This window comes from Cibotium barometz, chromosome 41, assembly GCF_041138505.1.
Source record: "Cibotium barometz isolate CiBa-2024 chromosome 41, ASM4113850v1, whole genome shotgun sequence".
In the NCBI taxonomy this organism is placed as follows: domain Eukaryota; kingdom Viridiplantae; phylum Streptophyta; class Polypodiopsida; order Cyatheales; family Cibotiaceae; genus Cibotium; species Cibotium barometz.
Window position 1 is genome coordinate 46,501,937 of NC_141086.1, and position 16,425 is coordinate 46,518,361.

The 16,425-nt window shown below is 46.6% G+C and overlaps 3 protein-coding genes and 1 pseudogene across 5 annotated transcripts in view; 1 reads left to right on the forward strand and 3 right to left on the reverse strand.

Moving 5' to 3' along the window:
* LOC147615008 (uncharacterized) overlaps positions 1 to 16,425 on the reverse strand; it is a 53,122-nt gene that overhangs the window by 5,039 nt on the left and 31,658 nt on the right. The window lies entirely within an intron of this gene.
* On the forward strand, positions 439 to 3,720 carry LOC147615009 (uncharacterized; annotated as a pseudogene).
* LOC147615010 (uncharacterized) lies at positions 4,781 to 6,139 on the reverse strand. The gene is made up of 2 exons (XM_086780018.1): positions 5,144 to 6,139; positions 4,781 to 5,062 (listed from the first exon to the last, which is right to left on the reverse strand). Exons 1-2 carry the CDS (start codon positions 6,137 to 6,139, stop codon positions 4,781 to 4,783), a joined length of 1,278 nt encoding a protein of 425 aa, XP_086636144.1.
* LOC147615011 (uncharacterized) lies at positions 11,104 to 15,221 on the reverse strand. The gene is made up of 2 exons (XM_086779837.1): positions 15,024 to 15,221; positions 11,104 to 12,741 (listed from the first exon to the last, which is right to left on the reverse strand). Exons 1-2 carry the CDS (start codon positions 15,211 to 15,213, stop codon positions 11,312 to 11,314), a joined length of 1,620 nt encoding a protein of 539 aa, XP_086635963.1. The 5' UTR covers positions 15,214 to 15,221; the 3' UTR covers positions 11,104 to 11,311.

Here is a 16,425-nt window from a genome sequence, read left to right on the forward strand (position 1 = left end):
ATTGATCCAATATACCTAGATGAATCCAGGAACATTTCCAAATTCACCTTTTAGGAATGTGCATGTTATATACTCATGGTAGTCAACCCACAAGACTGTCATGCCAGAGATTAGGATGGAAAGAGAAAAGGGAAAGATAGCATTTTATAGAGAAGGGAGGGTGGTCATCGTGGAGCGACGCTCTACATGACGGTGCGAGACCTATGGGACCAAATTAAAGCTGGCAGCCTAGAACTGCAATGGATCCCTCAGACTTGATGTAGGTGCCTTTGAGGACAGCTTTAGAGATAGAGATATAGCCTTCTACTCGGAGACTCACCAGGCCCCTGGTCAGATGATGCCACAGGTGACAGGATACAGATGGGAGACAGCTTGCAAAGTAGGGACGAGATCGGTACACAGTAGTAGAGGATCGGGGGGGGGGGGGGGGGGGGGGGGGGGGGGGAAGTTCTTTTCAGGGAGGAGCTGCAACCGCTTCTACACATCGTTCAGAGAGATGATCAGGCCAGATATATGTGGGTGAGACTGAGGGCCGACACAGGCAGATTCCTGTATATTGCCATATGCTATTTTGCTCCTAGTACATCGACATATGCAGCACCTAGAGGGCAGTCTCCTTTCTCTGTGCTAGATGATGACATATGGGAGTTCTCTAGGGATGGAGACATCATCCTGTTAGGGGACTTTAATGCCTAGACAGGCAACCGCCAGACAGCCTTTTATGATACCTCAGAGGAGATGCTGAGAGAGCTGGACACTCTGGATATGGGATTAGACAGACGCTCACAGGATGTGGAGTGCACAGAGTATGGGAGATATTTGGTAGATATGGGGACTGCACATGGGTTGGCCATACTTAATGGCTTGCAGAGGTTTCCGTCAGCAGCTAGTTTTACTTGCTTTCCACATAGACATGGTGCTAGCACAGTGGATTATGTTATGGCTATGCCGAGCTTTGTTTCATGCATTGAGGACTTCACAGTTGGATCTCGGCCCATTGGGGTAGTAGTGGATCATGCATTGTTGACATTGACCATCTCTTTTCACTCTACCACAGCTCAGAGGACACGAGGGGCAGGTCACACTCGATATACTTTTACTTCAGAGACTGATGCTGTCTACAGAGATGGGATTTATAGACATCTGTACACAGAGGAGCCAGGGAGACCTTTGGAGGAGCTGACCCATATACTGACAGAGACTTTACAGGATGCAACGAGAGAGGCATATCCACATACTCAACCTGGACAGAGACAGCGTTCTAGGTGTATGCCCCAGAACACCTGGTATGATGAGCAGTGCAGAGAGACAAGAGTCAGACTGCAGCGGGAGGTTGCTTTGGGAGTCACTACTCACCGACAGTCACGTATTGCCTTTCGGCGCCTTGTGTGAAGGAAGAAGCGGGCCCTCCTTGCTCAGTAAGAGCAAGAATTATACCAGCTGTTCTTGAGCTAGGATTCGAGGGAGGCTTGGCGTTTGTTTCATGAGTCCTCCCTTGCTTTGGCCATCACTTCTACAGAGGTCTGGGGTAGTTATGCAGCATCTCTATATACAGTTCTTGGACAGTCACCTTTTCCTGACCCGCCAGCACCATGCCCACAGACATGTACTTTCTTTACCGCAGAGATGGTAAGGAAGGCCATTGATAGGATGAAGACTGGGAGAGCATATGATCGTGATGGATTGGTCGCTGAGCACTTTATTCATGCGAGAGACATGCTGGCAGAGCTTCTAGCAGTGATGTTCAATCGTGCTATGTGTGAAGGCTTACCCGAGACTTGGAATATGTCCACCATCGTGCCTATCTTCAAGTCAGGGGACCCTATGGAGCAAGGGAATTATCGCACTATTATGATTGGTCACACACTAGCACGATTGTATGCATCCATTCTTGAGCAGCAATTGAGTAGATGGGCAGAGAGAGAGGGCATTCAAGCAGAGGTTAAGCCAGGGTTCAGGAGAGGTTTCTCTACTCTTGACCACATCTTGACTCTGCGGGCCATTATTGAGGAGGGCAGGTCGCATGGGCGACGGATTTATTGTAGCTTTGTGGACTTCCACAAAGCATTTGATACAGTGCCCAGAGTCAGATTGATGAGGCGATTACAAGAGATGGGGGTATCCACAGAGCTCATATGGGGGATTATGGCTTTATATAGATCAGTTTGCAAGACAGGTACGCACCCCAGAGGGGATCTCTACTTTGGTTCACTCCACTATAGGAGTGAAGCAAGGTTGCCCGTTATCTCCTTCATTGTTTGGTATGTATGTGGATGAGGCTTCTGACTACATTGAGAGATTGGGGGACAGAGGAGCCCAGCTAGCACGTACATGGATCCCACTATTGTTATATGCTGATGATATTGTGTTGATCTCTGACTCCCGTGAGGGTATGCAGCGTCATTTGGATGCTTTACATGAGTTTGCACATGATAGTGGATTGTCTGTCAACCTTGGCAAAACCAAGGTTATGGTGTTTAACACCACGCCACAGTGGGTTAGGCGATCAGCTCCCACATTTACATATGGGCAGGAGATTGTAGAGTATACACATGCATATACATATCTTGGGGTAGTATTCAGTGGGCCAGTGTTTTCGATGAGGAGAGCAGCAGAGACTAGATTGACTCGAGCACATGCAGTCCTGGGTGGTTTGGAGAAGATGTGTTCGCAAGTTCAGTTTCAGGAACCTCGAACGAAACTTTGGCTTTTTGACACTCTAGTGACATCAGCTATGCTTTATGGAGTGCAGAAATGGGGACCTTCAGTGGGCCATCACAGCGCAGGCGGGTGGAGAGGTATGATTGCTAGGATTATTAGAGCCAAGGCCTCGGTACCTCATGAGATTATTCGAGCAGAGCTGGCAGCTGCCCCTCTGGTGATTGAGGCTCTTACGAGATCAGTCTCCTACATACATGGCTTGTGGGATCTCCCCCGAGACAGATATGCACGCCTCGCCCTTGAGTCCTCCCGACAGTTAGCTTTACAGGGAGACACGGCTTGTTGGTATGGACAGATGACATCTTGGTTCCAGGCACATGGTTTTAGCATGGACAGATTGCCTCCCTTCCAGTATTCTCTGGAGGCACCCTCTCTCACTCTCACACGGACAGAGATTACCAGACTCATCCGTCAGGATTTAGTTCAGCTGGACATTAGGAGGACATGGATACAGCCGACTGAGGAGCTGGGCACAAAGATGGCTTTCTACAGAGAGCATTTTCTTCAGCTCACAGCAGATGGTTTTGTGATCAGACCCAGTTCTCTCTCACTCTCACACGGACAGAGATTACCAGACTCATCCGTCAGGATTTAGTTCAGCTGGACATTAGGAGGACATGGATACAGCCGACTGAGGAGCTGGGCACGAAGATGGCTTTCTACAGAGAGCATTTTCTTCAGCTCACAACAGATGGTTTTGTGATCAGACCCAGTTACATGGATGTACACTTGTCTCATGCAATACGATGTGCTATTGGTTAGATTCGCACATCCTCACACCAGCTTGAGATTAAGATTGGCCGATATAGAGGTATACCAGCTGAGGCCAGGATATGTCGAGTATGCCATGGGGAGCCAGAGACAGAGCTGCATTATATATGCCATTGAGGACATGGATACCACCCACACCAGCGGTACACTGATTGATCGTGCGATTGAGCTTGGGTGGTCCAAACGCCCATGACTACGGAGGAGGTCATCCCAGCATAGACGGAGGTTGCAGCGGCGGATTCGGATTATTCTTGCGAGACATGCGGGACACCTAGTCAGGATGCTGACCACAGAGAATATTGAGGAGATCCGCCAGCGTCCAATGCGGCACATATTATGAGATGGAGGCACACCTCCATAGTGTACCCCCCGTCCCACATGATATTGTATCCCCTCACTGTACTCCACTCACCTCCATAGCGTACCCCCCCCCCCCCTCACTATATTCACACCCTATAAGGGTTTCTGTTTACCTTCCAGTTCCAGTTTCATTTTCTAGGTGCCAGTAGTATCATCTTTATTTTTCATTTTCTGGTTTTTTATCCAGACATTGTATCAGATCCACCATGATGTAACTTTTTGGTCTCATAGGTCATTATGGCCTTTTGAAGACGTTAATATAACATTTCATTTCATTTCTCTCTCTCTCTCTCTCTCTCTCTCTCTCTCTCTCTCTCTCTCTCTCTCTCTCTCTCTCTCCATCTTCTGTTTGCATTTTGCATCTGTGTTCTTGGAAAGGTGTTTAGGGTTGAAATAAGACTCCCAGAGCTTCCACATGTGCCATTGGTATCAGAGCATCAGACTAAGCAAGGCTAAACACTGATGGTGTCCTAGATGAAGATGCAAAGTTCAAGGAGAGTAACACAAGACATGGACGAAGTTCCCAAGAGATTGGTTGGTGGTGTTCCACAAGACCCAAGGGGAATGGGAGTCCTGTGAGTCGGATGCCACTTGGGGCATACCAAGAAAGGCTTTTAGGAAAACGGTTCCAAGGGATGATGATCATCCAAGGTAAAATAACATTTATGTTTTTACACTTTGAACTTTCAAGGCATCACTTTAAATGTACAATACGTGGTGCAAAACCCGAACGAGTGCTAATAAGTACACAGACCAAGTTCAAACCAATATATAAGCATCGAATGATGATCACTATCAAATAACAAAAGACTAGTGTCCACTGTCTACAATGCCCATAAAGTGCTGAGTCAAGACTCAAAAGTAAAAACAATGAAACATCGCTAAATGATAAATCATAGAGCCTCCAATGCTCAATCGGAGGCTGGACTCAATCGGAGGCTGGAGCGTGAGAAGTACTGGCGTCAAGATCATGGCTGCCTACATAAGCAGTCTGAAAGGTAGTGGCATCGTCCTCTAGGCTCTGTTGTGTCTCCACCTGCTCATTTCCATCCTCCTGCTCCATCTCCCACTGAGTAAAGGGATCTGCCTTTGCAGTTGCACCCTTGCAAAGAATTCGCAAGTTTGCGCTTACAAAGACAAGATCGTTGGCCTTTTCTACACCAAGGCGGTTCCTCTTCTTTGATGCAATATGGCTGTAAGAACTCCAAAGCTGCTCCAAACAAGAGAAGCTTCAGGGGTGGAGGTTGATGTGGGGGAGAGGAGGGTGGGTGGGGTGGAGGTGACTGGGCACCTTAGCCAAGTGTTGCAGCTCAGGCCCATCTGAACCATAGTCTTCCCACCACAAAGCAACCCCAACCTTCAACCTATCCTCATGTACATCCGCACAACCAAAAGCACCACGAAAGGACCTGTATGCAGCAAGCTGGTCTCTGATTTTAAACCTAATGCCTCCATCAGGCACTGGACGATCCAAGATGCGCCTCCAACCATCACTAACCTCTCTGTCACTCTCATGTCCATTACCCTGAAACTCAAGGTCCACCATATATGCAGCTACATGCAAGGGAGAGGCATATGAGTTCCACCTCGTCACACATAAGGAACGAATCTCCTCGTATCTGTCTTCATCCGACTCTAACTCTTGCAACTTCTCTATCATTCTATCCATCGCCTCATACACCTTCCCGATGCATGGCTGCATAGCATCTACAAGCCTCAACAAGTGGACAATAGGTCTCACCATAGCATCAATGCGTTTCACATCCTCCCAAAAGGAAGTGCTCTCTGCATGCTCCCTGCATAATATGCCTATGGCTGTCGAAGCCAATGTAGAAGTGGTGAACTCGTCGCTGATGAAAAGCTCCCTCAATGCACCACTGCACTCCCTCAAGCGGGCCAGCATCAAGAAGTTGAAGGCAAATCGGGTGTCTGAGTATTTGAGAAGTGAGAGCCTTGATTTCTTGGAGAACTCGTGGCGGAGGAACTGGTGGTTCAAGACAAATGTTACCATTTGATTGGCCTCCTGAATGATAAGCTCAATCCATGACATCTTTCCATTATCCTTTAAAAGATTGTTCAAACAATGTGCAATACAATATGACACAGTCATGTGTGGATACATGTCCTCAGTAATAGCTCCAGTTGCCCTATTTGCAGCCTCGCCATCTGCAACAAAACCCACCACACATTCCGGGCCCATGAGATCAATGCCACTAGCCCACTCTGCTGCAAGCACGTCTGCAATCTTCCCTGTCCCTAAGGCATCATGTGGCGCAATAAAGTACATCTCGCCACAGGAATATGCAACGAGACCATGGATGGACCGCTTTCATGTGTCACTCCATCCATCTGCAATGAGTGACACTCCATTCTTTGCCCATAGCCGCTTTGTGCTTCTCCTTGTCGAGCAATGTGGTGCGCAAAGACTTCGATGATGGGGGGGGTGTAGTTTGGACCATACTCCCCAATCCTCTTCACCATAGCCTTGAAGTACTCGGATTTGATTACAAAAAGCAACAAGTGACCTTTCAAGAATGAAACTTAGAAAAATCATGTCAAGAGAGAAGAGTCGAGGCTTACCTAGCAGTATGGAAAGCAATATGGTCATGGAAGAAGAAACGAGCCACAACTGTATCAACCTCTTCCTTCTTCTTAGGATCCCAACTTCCCTCAAGTGTACTCTATCATCGCGCGGGTGTGGGCATCATAAAGGAACCTACACCATGTGGCCGTTGAAACCGGCCTCTGATAGAAAACCAGAGTGCGGTAGAAGCAATCACCCGTCCACTTGTAGTCTAGATGAGAAACAAAACACAGATTGGAGCTAGAGTGCCCAAATCTGAAAACACAGCGACACCTGTTGGCCCTTGCGGTATTTCTTTATTCAATTAAAATAATATGAATGGCTGAGTACAACACAAAGACCAGCCAAGAGTTTACACCTGTAAGTCCAATCTGACGGCCCACAGATCCTTCTCAGCACAGAGGATCAATGCACACAGATCTGTGTCCTCAAGCAACACACTGTGCCTCCCTCTGATCAGCCAAGATCACAAAGCAGGCCAGCCATGGGCATACATCTGGCATAACTCAAGTGCATGATACATCTTCTCAGCTCAAACATACATGTGCTGTCCAGTCTCTGTCTCAACCCTTGTCAATCTGCCATACCCCTCCTCTCACAAGGGGCCAGATAACACATATCTGCAACAGACATCAAGCAGTAGAAAGAGAGATAGATGAACAGAAACAGAGCTTACCAAGTTCAGCTCGTGAAACAACACTGGAGGAAGCAACAGCACCAATCTGTACTTGCAGGCACTTGTATCCACAACCCTGCTTCACACGTGTGCTTGTACTTGCTTGTATCCTCCTCCTGATGTTCACTCTTATGCTGTCCTTGAGATTACAGATCTGAAAATCAGCACTGTACCCGTCTGTACCGCCTCGGGATACGTGCCAGGAGTCGTACTTGCACAAACAGTCCGCTGTCCACTCTTGTACCTGCCTGAATCTGAGTACACAGACCTGTCCAGCACCTGTTTACACCATCTACAGCAGTTGTACTTGCTGTACCTGACTGTCCGTACACTGTACGGCAGTCGTACAGTAGGGTACGGGCTGTGTACTTGCTGGTACAGCCTGTACTCGCCTGTGCGCAGAGTATCCAGCAGAGGGAACACGACGTTTGCAGCAGCTTCTATGCGCAGCCAGCAAAACAGAGGAGAAAGAGAGAGAGTCCTTGCACAGTTCTGGCCGTACAGTGCTGTACGGCTGATTCCACTCAGAAAAACAGCAACAGTACACAGAAAAACAGCAGCCGCCTCCCTTCTCTTGTGCTTTTCCACGCTTGTGAACATGCGCATGAAGGCTCTTCCACTTTTGCTCCACGACTCCCAAAAAGGGAAGAGAGAGAGAGAGGAGAGAGAAACACTCCTCCCCAAATTAATCCCTAGGGCCCCAAACTTTAATAAGTTCCTAGGGCCACTAAGGCCTAGGGGCAAACTTCAATAAACATTAAAACTTAATGTTTCTAGTTCCCCCCTTCACACCTAGGGATGTCCACACATCTTAAACTCTGTCCGGGCACCCCCCATGTGAATCATAAAATATTCTGACTCTGCAACCACCATGCCCACACTTGTCCTGCTCCATTTTCACAGGGCCATGACATACCCCCCTCTTGAAAAATGGCAAGCGTCCTCGATTGCATTCTGGTGATGCATCAAAATATCCAAAGTGAAAAATACAATATGGCAAGATCAGCGTCCCAATCTCTCTAAGCCATGCACATGTATCATCATTCACTGCAAACCAATGGCATAGTAATAGTCCAAGTTGTATACCACTGTGAACCATACATATCCACAAAAATACCATGTGACTAGTACACATATATCATAGAAGTCCCATAAACAGATGTACTGTCAGCCTCAGTACCTTCGGGTGAGATAAAATCTGCACCAAGCGACCTCTAGATGTCATCTGAGCCTGTCTGTATTAAGGGAGTGGAGGTGCTACCCCCCTCTTGAGCATCAGGTAATGCTCCAGACCCATGCTCTGCTGAACCTGAATGAGCCACAATAAGAGTCGGCTCTAACTCAAAGGCATCGAGATAAAGCTGCAAAACCTGAGGTGAATCTGTTAAGTCACCTTCCTCCATCCACTTCGCATCCATCGGTGAATAGTTCTTGAACTTCACAAGATAGCGACGGGAAACTTTACCTCGTACCTTCCTTTCTTTATGTGCCAGTATCTGCTCTGGAATCAGAACCTCATCAAGTTACTCAACTTCCGGCTGAGCCTCATCTGATACATCCTCAGGCACATCCCCACGGAAAGGTCTAAGAAGACTCACGTGAAAAGCATTGTGAATCCTCCAGTGATCTGGTAACTTCAAACGATAGGTTACCTCACCAATCTTTTCCAAAACCTGAAAAGGCCCATAATATCGCATGCTCAACTTAGGGAATAAGCCCTCTTTACCCTTCATCTTCTTGAGTCTAGCCTTTTCAAAGCGCAAAAGAACCCAATCACCCAATGCAAACTGTAAATCACGTCTGTGACGGTCTGCGGCTTTCTTTTGCTTTTGCTGAGTTTTCTGGAGGGCCAACTTAACTCTCCGATAAGCTTCATCCAAGCTCTCCACATACTGATCAGCTTCAAGGATCTTATCCTTTGTATGCAAAATGGGTGGTACCTTCTTCCCTCCTTCTACAATCTCAAAAGGCGCCTTGCCTGTCAAGCTATGTACAGTGTTGTTATATGCAAACTCCACCAAAGGAAGATACTTTTCCCATTGTTGCTTGTGCTCTGACACATAACACTTGAGAAGATCCAATACTGTAGAGTTAGCCTCTTCTGACTGACCATCTGTCTGTGGATGAAATGACGATGAAAACTTGAGAGTTGTACCCATGTTGTCAAACAACCCTCTCCAAAACAAACTCGTCATCCGTGGATCACGATCACTAATGATAGACGTAGGCAAGCCATGATACTTGAAGATGTTTGCCATGAACAACTTCACCATATGATCCACTTTAATTGTCTTCCTCACGGGAATGAAATGTGCCTGCTTACTGAACCTGCATATGATAGTCCAGATGCCATCATTTCCCGTTTGTGTCCGTGGAAGATCAAATACAAAATCCATGGCAATGCTCTCCCAAGGTCTATCCGGAATAGGTAAAGGCTGTAATAACCCAGGTGTCTTCTGACGGTCAAACTTTACCTTCTGACATACGATGCATTGCCTCACAAAGGCATCAACATCTCTTCTCAAGGTTGGCCAATAAAAGAAAGTCTCCACTGCTTTGACCGTGGCGTCAATACCTCTATGACCTGCATACGGTGGAGCATGACTTTCAATCATAACCTTGAGTCGCAATGGCCTGGTAACACACAGTCTGCCATGCATCAATAAAAACCCATCTCTGAGAGTGTAATGCTCATGCCGCTCACCCTCAGACATCTGATCATACAACCTTTCAAAATCCTCATCATGGGCATACTGCTCTTTCATTTCATCAAGCTCATGATGATAAGCAAGTGAAACTACAGAGACCTGTGGCTTGCGTGACAAAGCATCTGCCACTACATTCTTTTTGCCTTCCACATGCACAATCTGGAAGTGAAACATTGACAAAAAGTTTGCCCAACGCATATGCTTCTCTGAAAGCTTAGTCTGCGTGAGGAAATATCGCCAGGTCTGATGATCTGTCTGCACAGTGAAATCAGCCCCAAGCAAGTAGTGTTTCCATGTAGAAAGAGCGTGAATTACAGCCAACATCTCTTTCTCATACACCTGTAAATGCTTCTCAGCATCTTGCAAAACTCTACTCTCATAGGCTATCACATGTCCCTCTTGCATGAGAACTGCACCAATGCTACTTCCACATGCATCACACTGGACAACAAAAGCCTTTCGGAGGTCCGGTAACACCAATACTGGGTCCGAAGTAAGCTTTTCTTTGAGCTTTTTGAATGCTGTAATTTCCCGATCAGCCCATCTAAACGGAGTTGCTTTCTTCGTCAAAGCATGAAGAGGCGAAGCAATTTCAGCAAAGTGCCGTATGTAACGCCTGTAATAGGAACACAATCCTAAAAAGCTGCGTACATCATGCACGGTCCTCAAAGCTGGCCAATTAAGTATTGCTTCCACCTTTGCTGGATCCATACGGACTCCATGACCAGACACAATATGCCCCAAGAAATGTATCTCCTGCAAGAAAAACTCACTCTTCTTGCCATTAACCACCAACCTATGGTTTCTGAGTTCTGCAAACACAATGGCCAAATGCCTTCTATGCTCTTCCTCAGTTCGTGAATGCACAATCATATCATCAAAGAATGTGCCCACAAACTCTCTATGAGGCCTGAAAATCCTGTCCATCATTCTGTTAAATGTGGCAGGCGCATTCGTCAAACCAAAGGGCATAACCAAGAACTCATACAACCCAAATGTGGTTCAGAATGCTATCTTATGCACATCCTCGAGTCTAATGCGTATCTGATGATACCCGCTTTTCAAGTCAATACGACTAAAAACTGTGGAGCCCTTTAAGCGGTCCAAGATGTCATCGATCCTCGGTATGGGGAATCGATTCTTGATGGTATTCTTATTCAGCGCCCTGTAATCTATACACATGCGCCAAGAACCATCCTTCTTCTGCACTAAGAGCACAGGTGAGCAAAAGGGTGATGAGCTAGGCTAAATCAACCCCTTATTCAATAGCTCCTGCACCTGACTCATAATCTCTTCCTGTTGGGCTGCACTAACACGATACGGCGGTCTATTCGGTGGAGTACTACCAGGAATCAGATCTATGGCATGATCTTCTGGCCTCTCAGGAGGTAATTCTCCTGGCAATGACTCGAAAAAACAGTCTTGAAACCCACTTAAGAAATCAGCCCTGTCCTTATCTAACATTGACAAATTAGACTTAGACTCATCATCCTATGCATCCTTTACATAAATCAAGTACGCGGAAAGATGCTTTTTCATTACTGATGAAATCGCCGAAGCGGATACAATAGGAACAGATTCCCCTTTGAGTTTTACATCCAATACATGCTCTTTCCCTCTATGAGTCAGAGTAATTTTCCTATTGTAAGTATCCACCACCGCATGTACCCTGTGGCACCATGGCATCCCCAACAAAACATCACAGCCATCCAAAGGCATGATGAAGAACTCCTCGCTGTCCACATAACCCTGCAAATGAAGCCGAAGCTTCCCAATGATAGGAGTAACGGGTTCTGCATACCCTGGACAAGCCATATTTGCCTCATGTAACGGCCCCATCTCCTCTGCGCGAATCCCCAATCGGCCAGCCAAATCTGGTGAAATGAAGTTGGCTCTAGCACCTGTGTCAAAGAAGATCAAAGCATTCTGATCTCTCACTTTGCCCCATGCCCTGCACAACTCTGTAGCTTTACCACCTAGCTGCTCCCCCACAAGATCAGGAACTAAGCCTGCAGAAGGCTTTGGTTTCTTTGGCTTGGGCTCTCCTTTATTGTCAGGGTCCTTTTTGGACGTTCTTTTGGGACAATTGAATGACATATGCCCCTCTTCAGTACAATAAAAACACTTTTGAGCATCTCTCAAAGCCTGTCTTTCCTCAGAAGTCCTTTTGGGCATTGGCAACTTCTTATACTTTGTCTCTGAAGACCCTTTAGCATCACGAGAAGCATGCCCAAATTTTTCAGCTTTCTTGCCTAATTTCTTACTGCCTTTAAATCCAGATGAACCACCTGTGAGTAACGCATTAGCTGTCATAGCATTTTCAATCATCTGTGACATGTTTGTTACTCTTGTCTTTATACAATAATCTCGTACCTCCTTGGGCAGCCCACAACAATACTTCTCTACCTGCTCAGATAATGGCACAGCACGATAAGAAGTCACTGGGAGTAGAGCTTCCCAAAACTTCTTGTTATAATCCTCCAAACTATCACACTTTGAAGCATCCAGCTTGTGCCATACGGTCATAACATCCACCTCAAATGTAGATGTGAGCCATACGGAAGAGAAAACCTGTTTGAATTGGACCCATGTGGTGGGTGCTATGCCCTGCAAAAGAAGAGTAGACCACCACTGCAAAGCATTGCCCTTGAGAAAAGTGGCAGCTTTCCTCACCTTTGAGGACTCTGTGTAATTCCCACCAGAAAAAGCAGCATCAAACTGCTGTAAAAAGGTAAGTGCCTTCAATTTATCCTTGGCCCCACTGAAAGTGTCAAACTTCACTGCAGCTCCCCCTTCCTTGTAATCCTTCGCCTTTCCCATAGGCGTTAGATTATCATATGGAAGTGGTTTCGTAAGATTGCTGCCCCCAACATTCATACCCATCATTGGGTCAACATTTCCCATTTCCATGCCAGGCATACCTGTCACGTGCACACCAGTCAGGTGTACAGTGACATGGCATCATTATGGCATCATTAGCATCACAGATTCATCAGGTATTTTTACCAGCATTTATCAGGCATTTTTATGCATTTTTGGGGCAGCCGACTACCATTTATGGTATTATGGTATTTTATGGGAGTTATGCATCTGGCCGACTACAGCATCTGGCCGACCAGCATCCTTTCACCCATATAAATAGCAGAGCCTCTCCATTCAGCACATCATCCATTCAGTGGACAGGCTCAGTAGTGAAGCGCATCATCATCATCATGCGTTTTTCAGCCTGTCATCATCAGCATACAGTAGCAGCATCATCATAGTACCATTCAGCCCATGGTGCTCTAACGCATCATCATTGGCAGCAGTTACAGCATTCAGATTAACGCATCTCCAACAGCCTCATCATCAGCTAACGCATCTCCATCAGCATCTTCATCAGTAAACGCATCATCATCAGCCATCCTCATCAGCAAACGCAGCCAGTTCAGCCCAACAGGTCAGCGTTTCATCATCCATTCAGCATACAGCTTCTGTTCCAAAGCCTCCCTTCAGTGTTTCCTTCCCAGGAGACAAGGGAAAGAGTGGACAGCAGTTCAGCCCGCATTCTCAGCACATAGTCAGCATATTCAGCAGTACAGATCCATTTGGATCTCATTGTAACCGCATTCATTCATTTAATATAGCTGCACTGCATTGACACATACTTGTCTATCTCTTTGTTTATCTGTTTGTCTCTTAAACATCATTAAGTGCAGTTAAGTGTAGACTAAGGTTGTGATTACTACGGTCTCATCCCTCGCATGTTACATTGGTATCAGAGCGTCACAGGGTAACCAGCCTTAGAGCATGTTCAGTTCATCAGTCATTCAGTCAGTCATCATTTTTATCGCTTCCGCACAGTTAAACCCAGTTCTGAAAATTTTGCAAGTCACCCTTAGGGATTTTCCCTTAGGTCTGCATCAGTAACCCATCCATCTGCATTCTTGCACAGCATATAGGGTTGCACATGGTTTGCATAGCAGTCATTTTAGCAGTCAGTCCTGCATACATGTTACCCATGAACTCTCAGGGAAGACGGACATCCATCATCAAAGGAGCACATAAGTTTTGGCTTCAACTGGCAGCAGGGAGTTTCTCTTCCACAGAAGACGGAAGTTTGCTCCAACATCGCCTCAGGAGGTTCAGAGCTTCAGGTACGACGGAGATGGTAGGTGAAAGGTTTCCAGGAACAGGTCACGGGTGACTCAGGTAGTTGCCATCCAGTTCCCACAGTATATAGCGTCTTGGCTCAAGGATTTCACTCCTGCTGCAGACGGCCTCAGTCCCAGCAGAAGACAGAAGGGGGCAGAGGTTCGGAGGAGAAGGATCGCAGACGACGAGTCGAAGGTTGCCAGGTATCCACCCAGCAACAGTTTAGCAGCGGGGAATGTCACGTGCACACCAGTCAGGTGTACAGTGACATGGCATCATTATGGCATCATTAGCATCACAGATTCATCAGGTATTTTTACCAGCATTTATCAGGCATTTTTATGCATTTTTGGGGCAGCCGACTACCATTTATGGTATTATGGTATTTTATGGGAGTTATGCATCTGGCCGACTACAGCATCTGGCCGACCAGCATCCTTTCACCCATATAAATAGCAGAGCCTCTCCATTCAGCACATCATCCATTCAGTGGACAAGCTCAGTAGTGAAGCGCATCATCATCATCATGCGTTTTTCAGCCTGTCATCATCAGCATACAGTAGCAGCATCATCATAGTACCATTCAGCCCATGGTGCTCTAACGCATCATCATTGGCAGCAGTTACAGCATTCAGATTAACGCATCTCCAACAGCCTCATCATCAGCTAACGCATCTCCATCAGCATCTTCATCAGTAAACGCATCATCATCAGCCATCCTCATCAGCAAACGCAGCCAGTTCAGCCCAACAGGTCAGCGTTTCATCATCCATTCAGCATACAGCTTCTGTTCCAAAGCCTCCCTTCAGTGTTTCCTTCCCAGGAGACAAGGGAAAGAGTGGACAGCAGTTCAGCCCGCATTCTCAGCACATAGTCAGCATATTCAGCAGTACAGATCCATTTGGATCTCATTGTAACCGCATTCATTCATTTAATATAGCTGCACTGCATTGACACATACTTGTCTATCTCTTTGTTTATCTGTTTGTCTCTTAAACATCATTAAGTGCAGTTAAATGTAGACTAAGGTTGTGATTACTACGGTCTCATCCCTCGCATGTTACAATACCATACATTCCAGCCATGTTTCCATACATTCCATTATGCATACCTGGCTGCATGCCACCAAACATATTGCCTTGCATCCCAGGTTGCATGCCTGCAAACATATTTCCAGCCATACCGGACTGCATACCACCATACATATTCCCCTGCATGCCAGGCTGAAAATTGGCTCCAAAAGGCCCATACATACCCATGCCTCCCTGAGGGTAACCCCCAGTCATGGATTGGAACACCGAGCCACCACCAAAATAACCTGGATGCATGTTCTGCTGAGGAATAGGTGGCTGTCCATAGAAGGAACTCTGAGAGTTTGCACCATAAGCATGCTGCATATTCGGAAACTGGCCAAAAGATGGTTCCTGTGGGATGGCACCACTATGACCCTGAGGAAGATTCTTCGAACGAACCTTCTTCTTCTTTTTCTGGGGCTCTGTGCGAGATCTCAAAAATTCAGCAAATCTCTCGCTTTGTGTGAGGTGCATAAAAGTATCCATAACACTAGCCAAGCGATCTTTGAACCGAGCATCATCCTCCTCTTTACCATGCACATCTTCTGGCTGTGTTACATCCTCATAAGGCTCAACATCTGCAGCCTGTTCTCCTGCAAAAATATCCTCAGATACATCTCTTTCAGGAGAAGTCTCTTGCTCTTCTTCTTCATGATAGAAGTACTCTTCCTCTGTATCAGACATGATTGCTGAATTTTCAACGATGGCTTTCTTCAAAGCAACCACGAGCTCACCCCCTTCAAAAAGTTGATGATTGGTCCCGGCAACGGAACCTTGAAACCGGCCTCTGATAGAAAACCAGAGTGCGGTAGAAGCAATCACCCGTCCACTTGTAGTCTAGATGAGAAACAAAACACAGATTGGAGCTAGAGTGCCCAAATCTGAAAACACAGCGACACCTGTTGGCCCCAAAGCTTGGCGCCCCTTGCGGTATTTCTTTATTCAATTAAAATAATATGAATGGCTGAGTACAACACAAAGACCAGCCAAGAGTTTACACCTGTAAGTCCAATCTGACGGCCCACAGATCCTTCTCAGCACAGAGGATCAATGCACACAGATCTGTGTCCTCAAGCAACACACTGTGCCTCCCTCTGATCAGCCAAGATCACAAAGCAGGCCAGCCATGGGCATACATCTGGCATAACTCAAGTGCATGATACATCTTCTCAGCTCAAACATACATGTGCTGTCCAGTCTCTGTCTCAACCCTTGTCAATCTGCCATACCCCTCCTCTCACAAGGGGCCAGATAACACATATCTGCAACAGACATCAAGCAGTAGAAAGAGAGATAGATGAACAGAAACAGAGCTTACCAAGTTCAGCTCGTGAAACAACACTGGAGGAAGCAACAGCACCAATCTGTACTTGCAGGCACTTGTATCCACAACCCTGC

Bases quoted from the DNA above. Each gene is read 5' to 3' on its own strand.
- LOC147615011 (XM_086779837.1), bottom strand. From the start codon at position 15,213: ATGGGTATGTATGGGCCTTTTGGAGCCAATTTTCAGCCTGGCATGCAG. The intron at 12,742-15,023 runs GTATTGTAACAT...TGCACGTGACAG, and splicing joins AAACATGGCTGGAATGTATG to GTATGCCTGGCATGGAAATG.
- LOC147615010 (XM_086780018.1), bottom strand. From the start codon at position 6,139: ATGTACTTTATTGCGCCACATGATGCCTTAGGGACAGGGAAGATTGCA. The intron at 5,063-5,143 runs GTGCCCAGTCAC...TGTTTGGAGCAG, and splicing joins AGCTGCAACACTTGGCTAAG to CTTTGGAGTTCTTACAGCCA.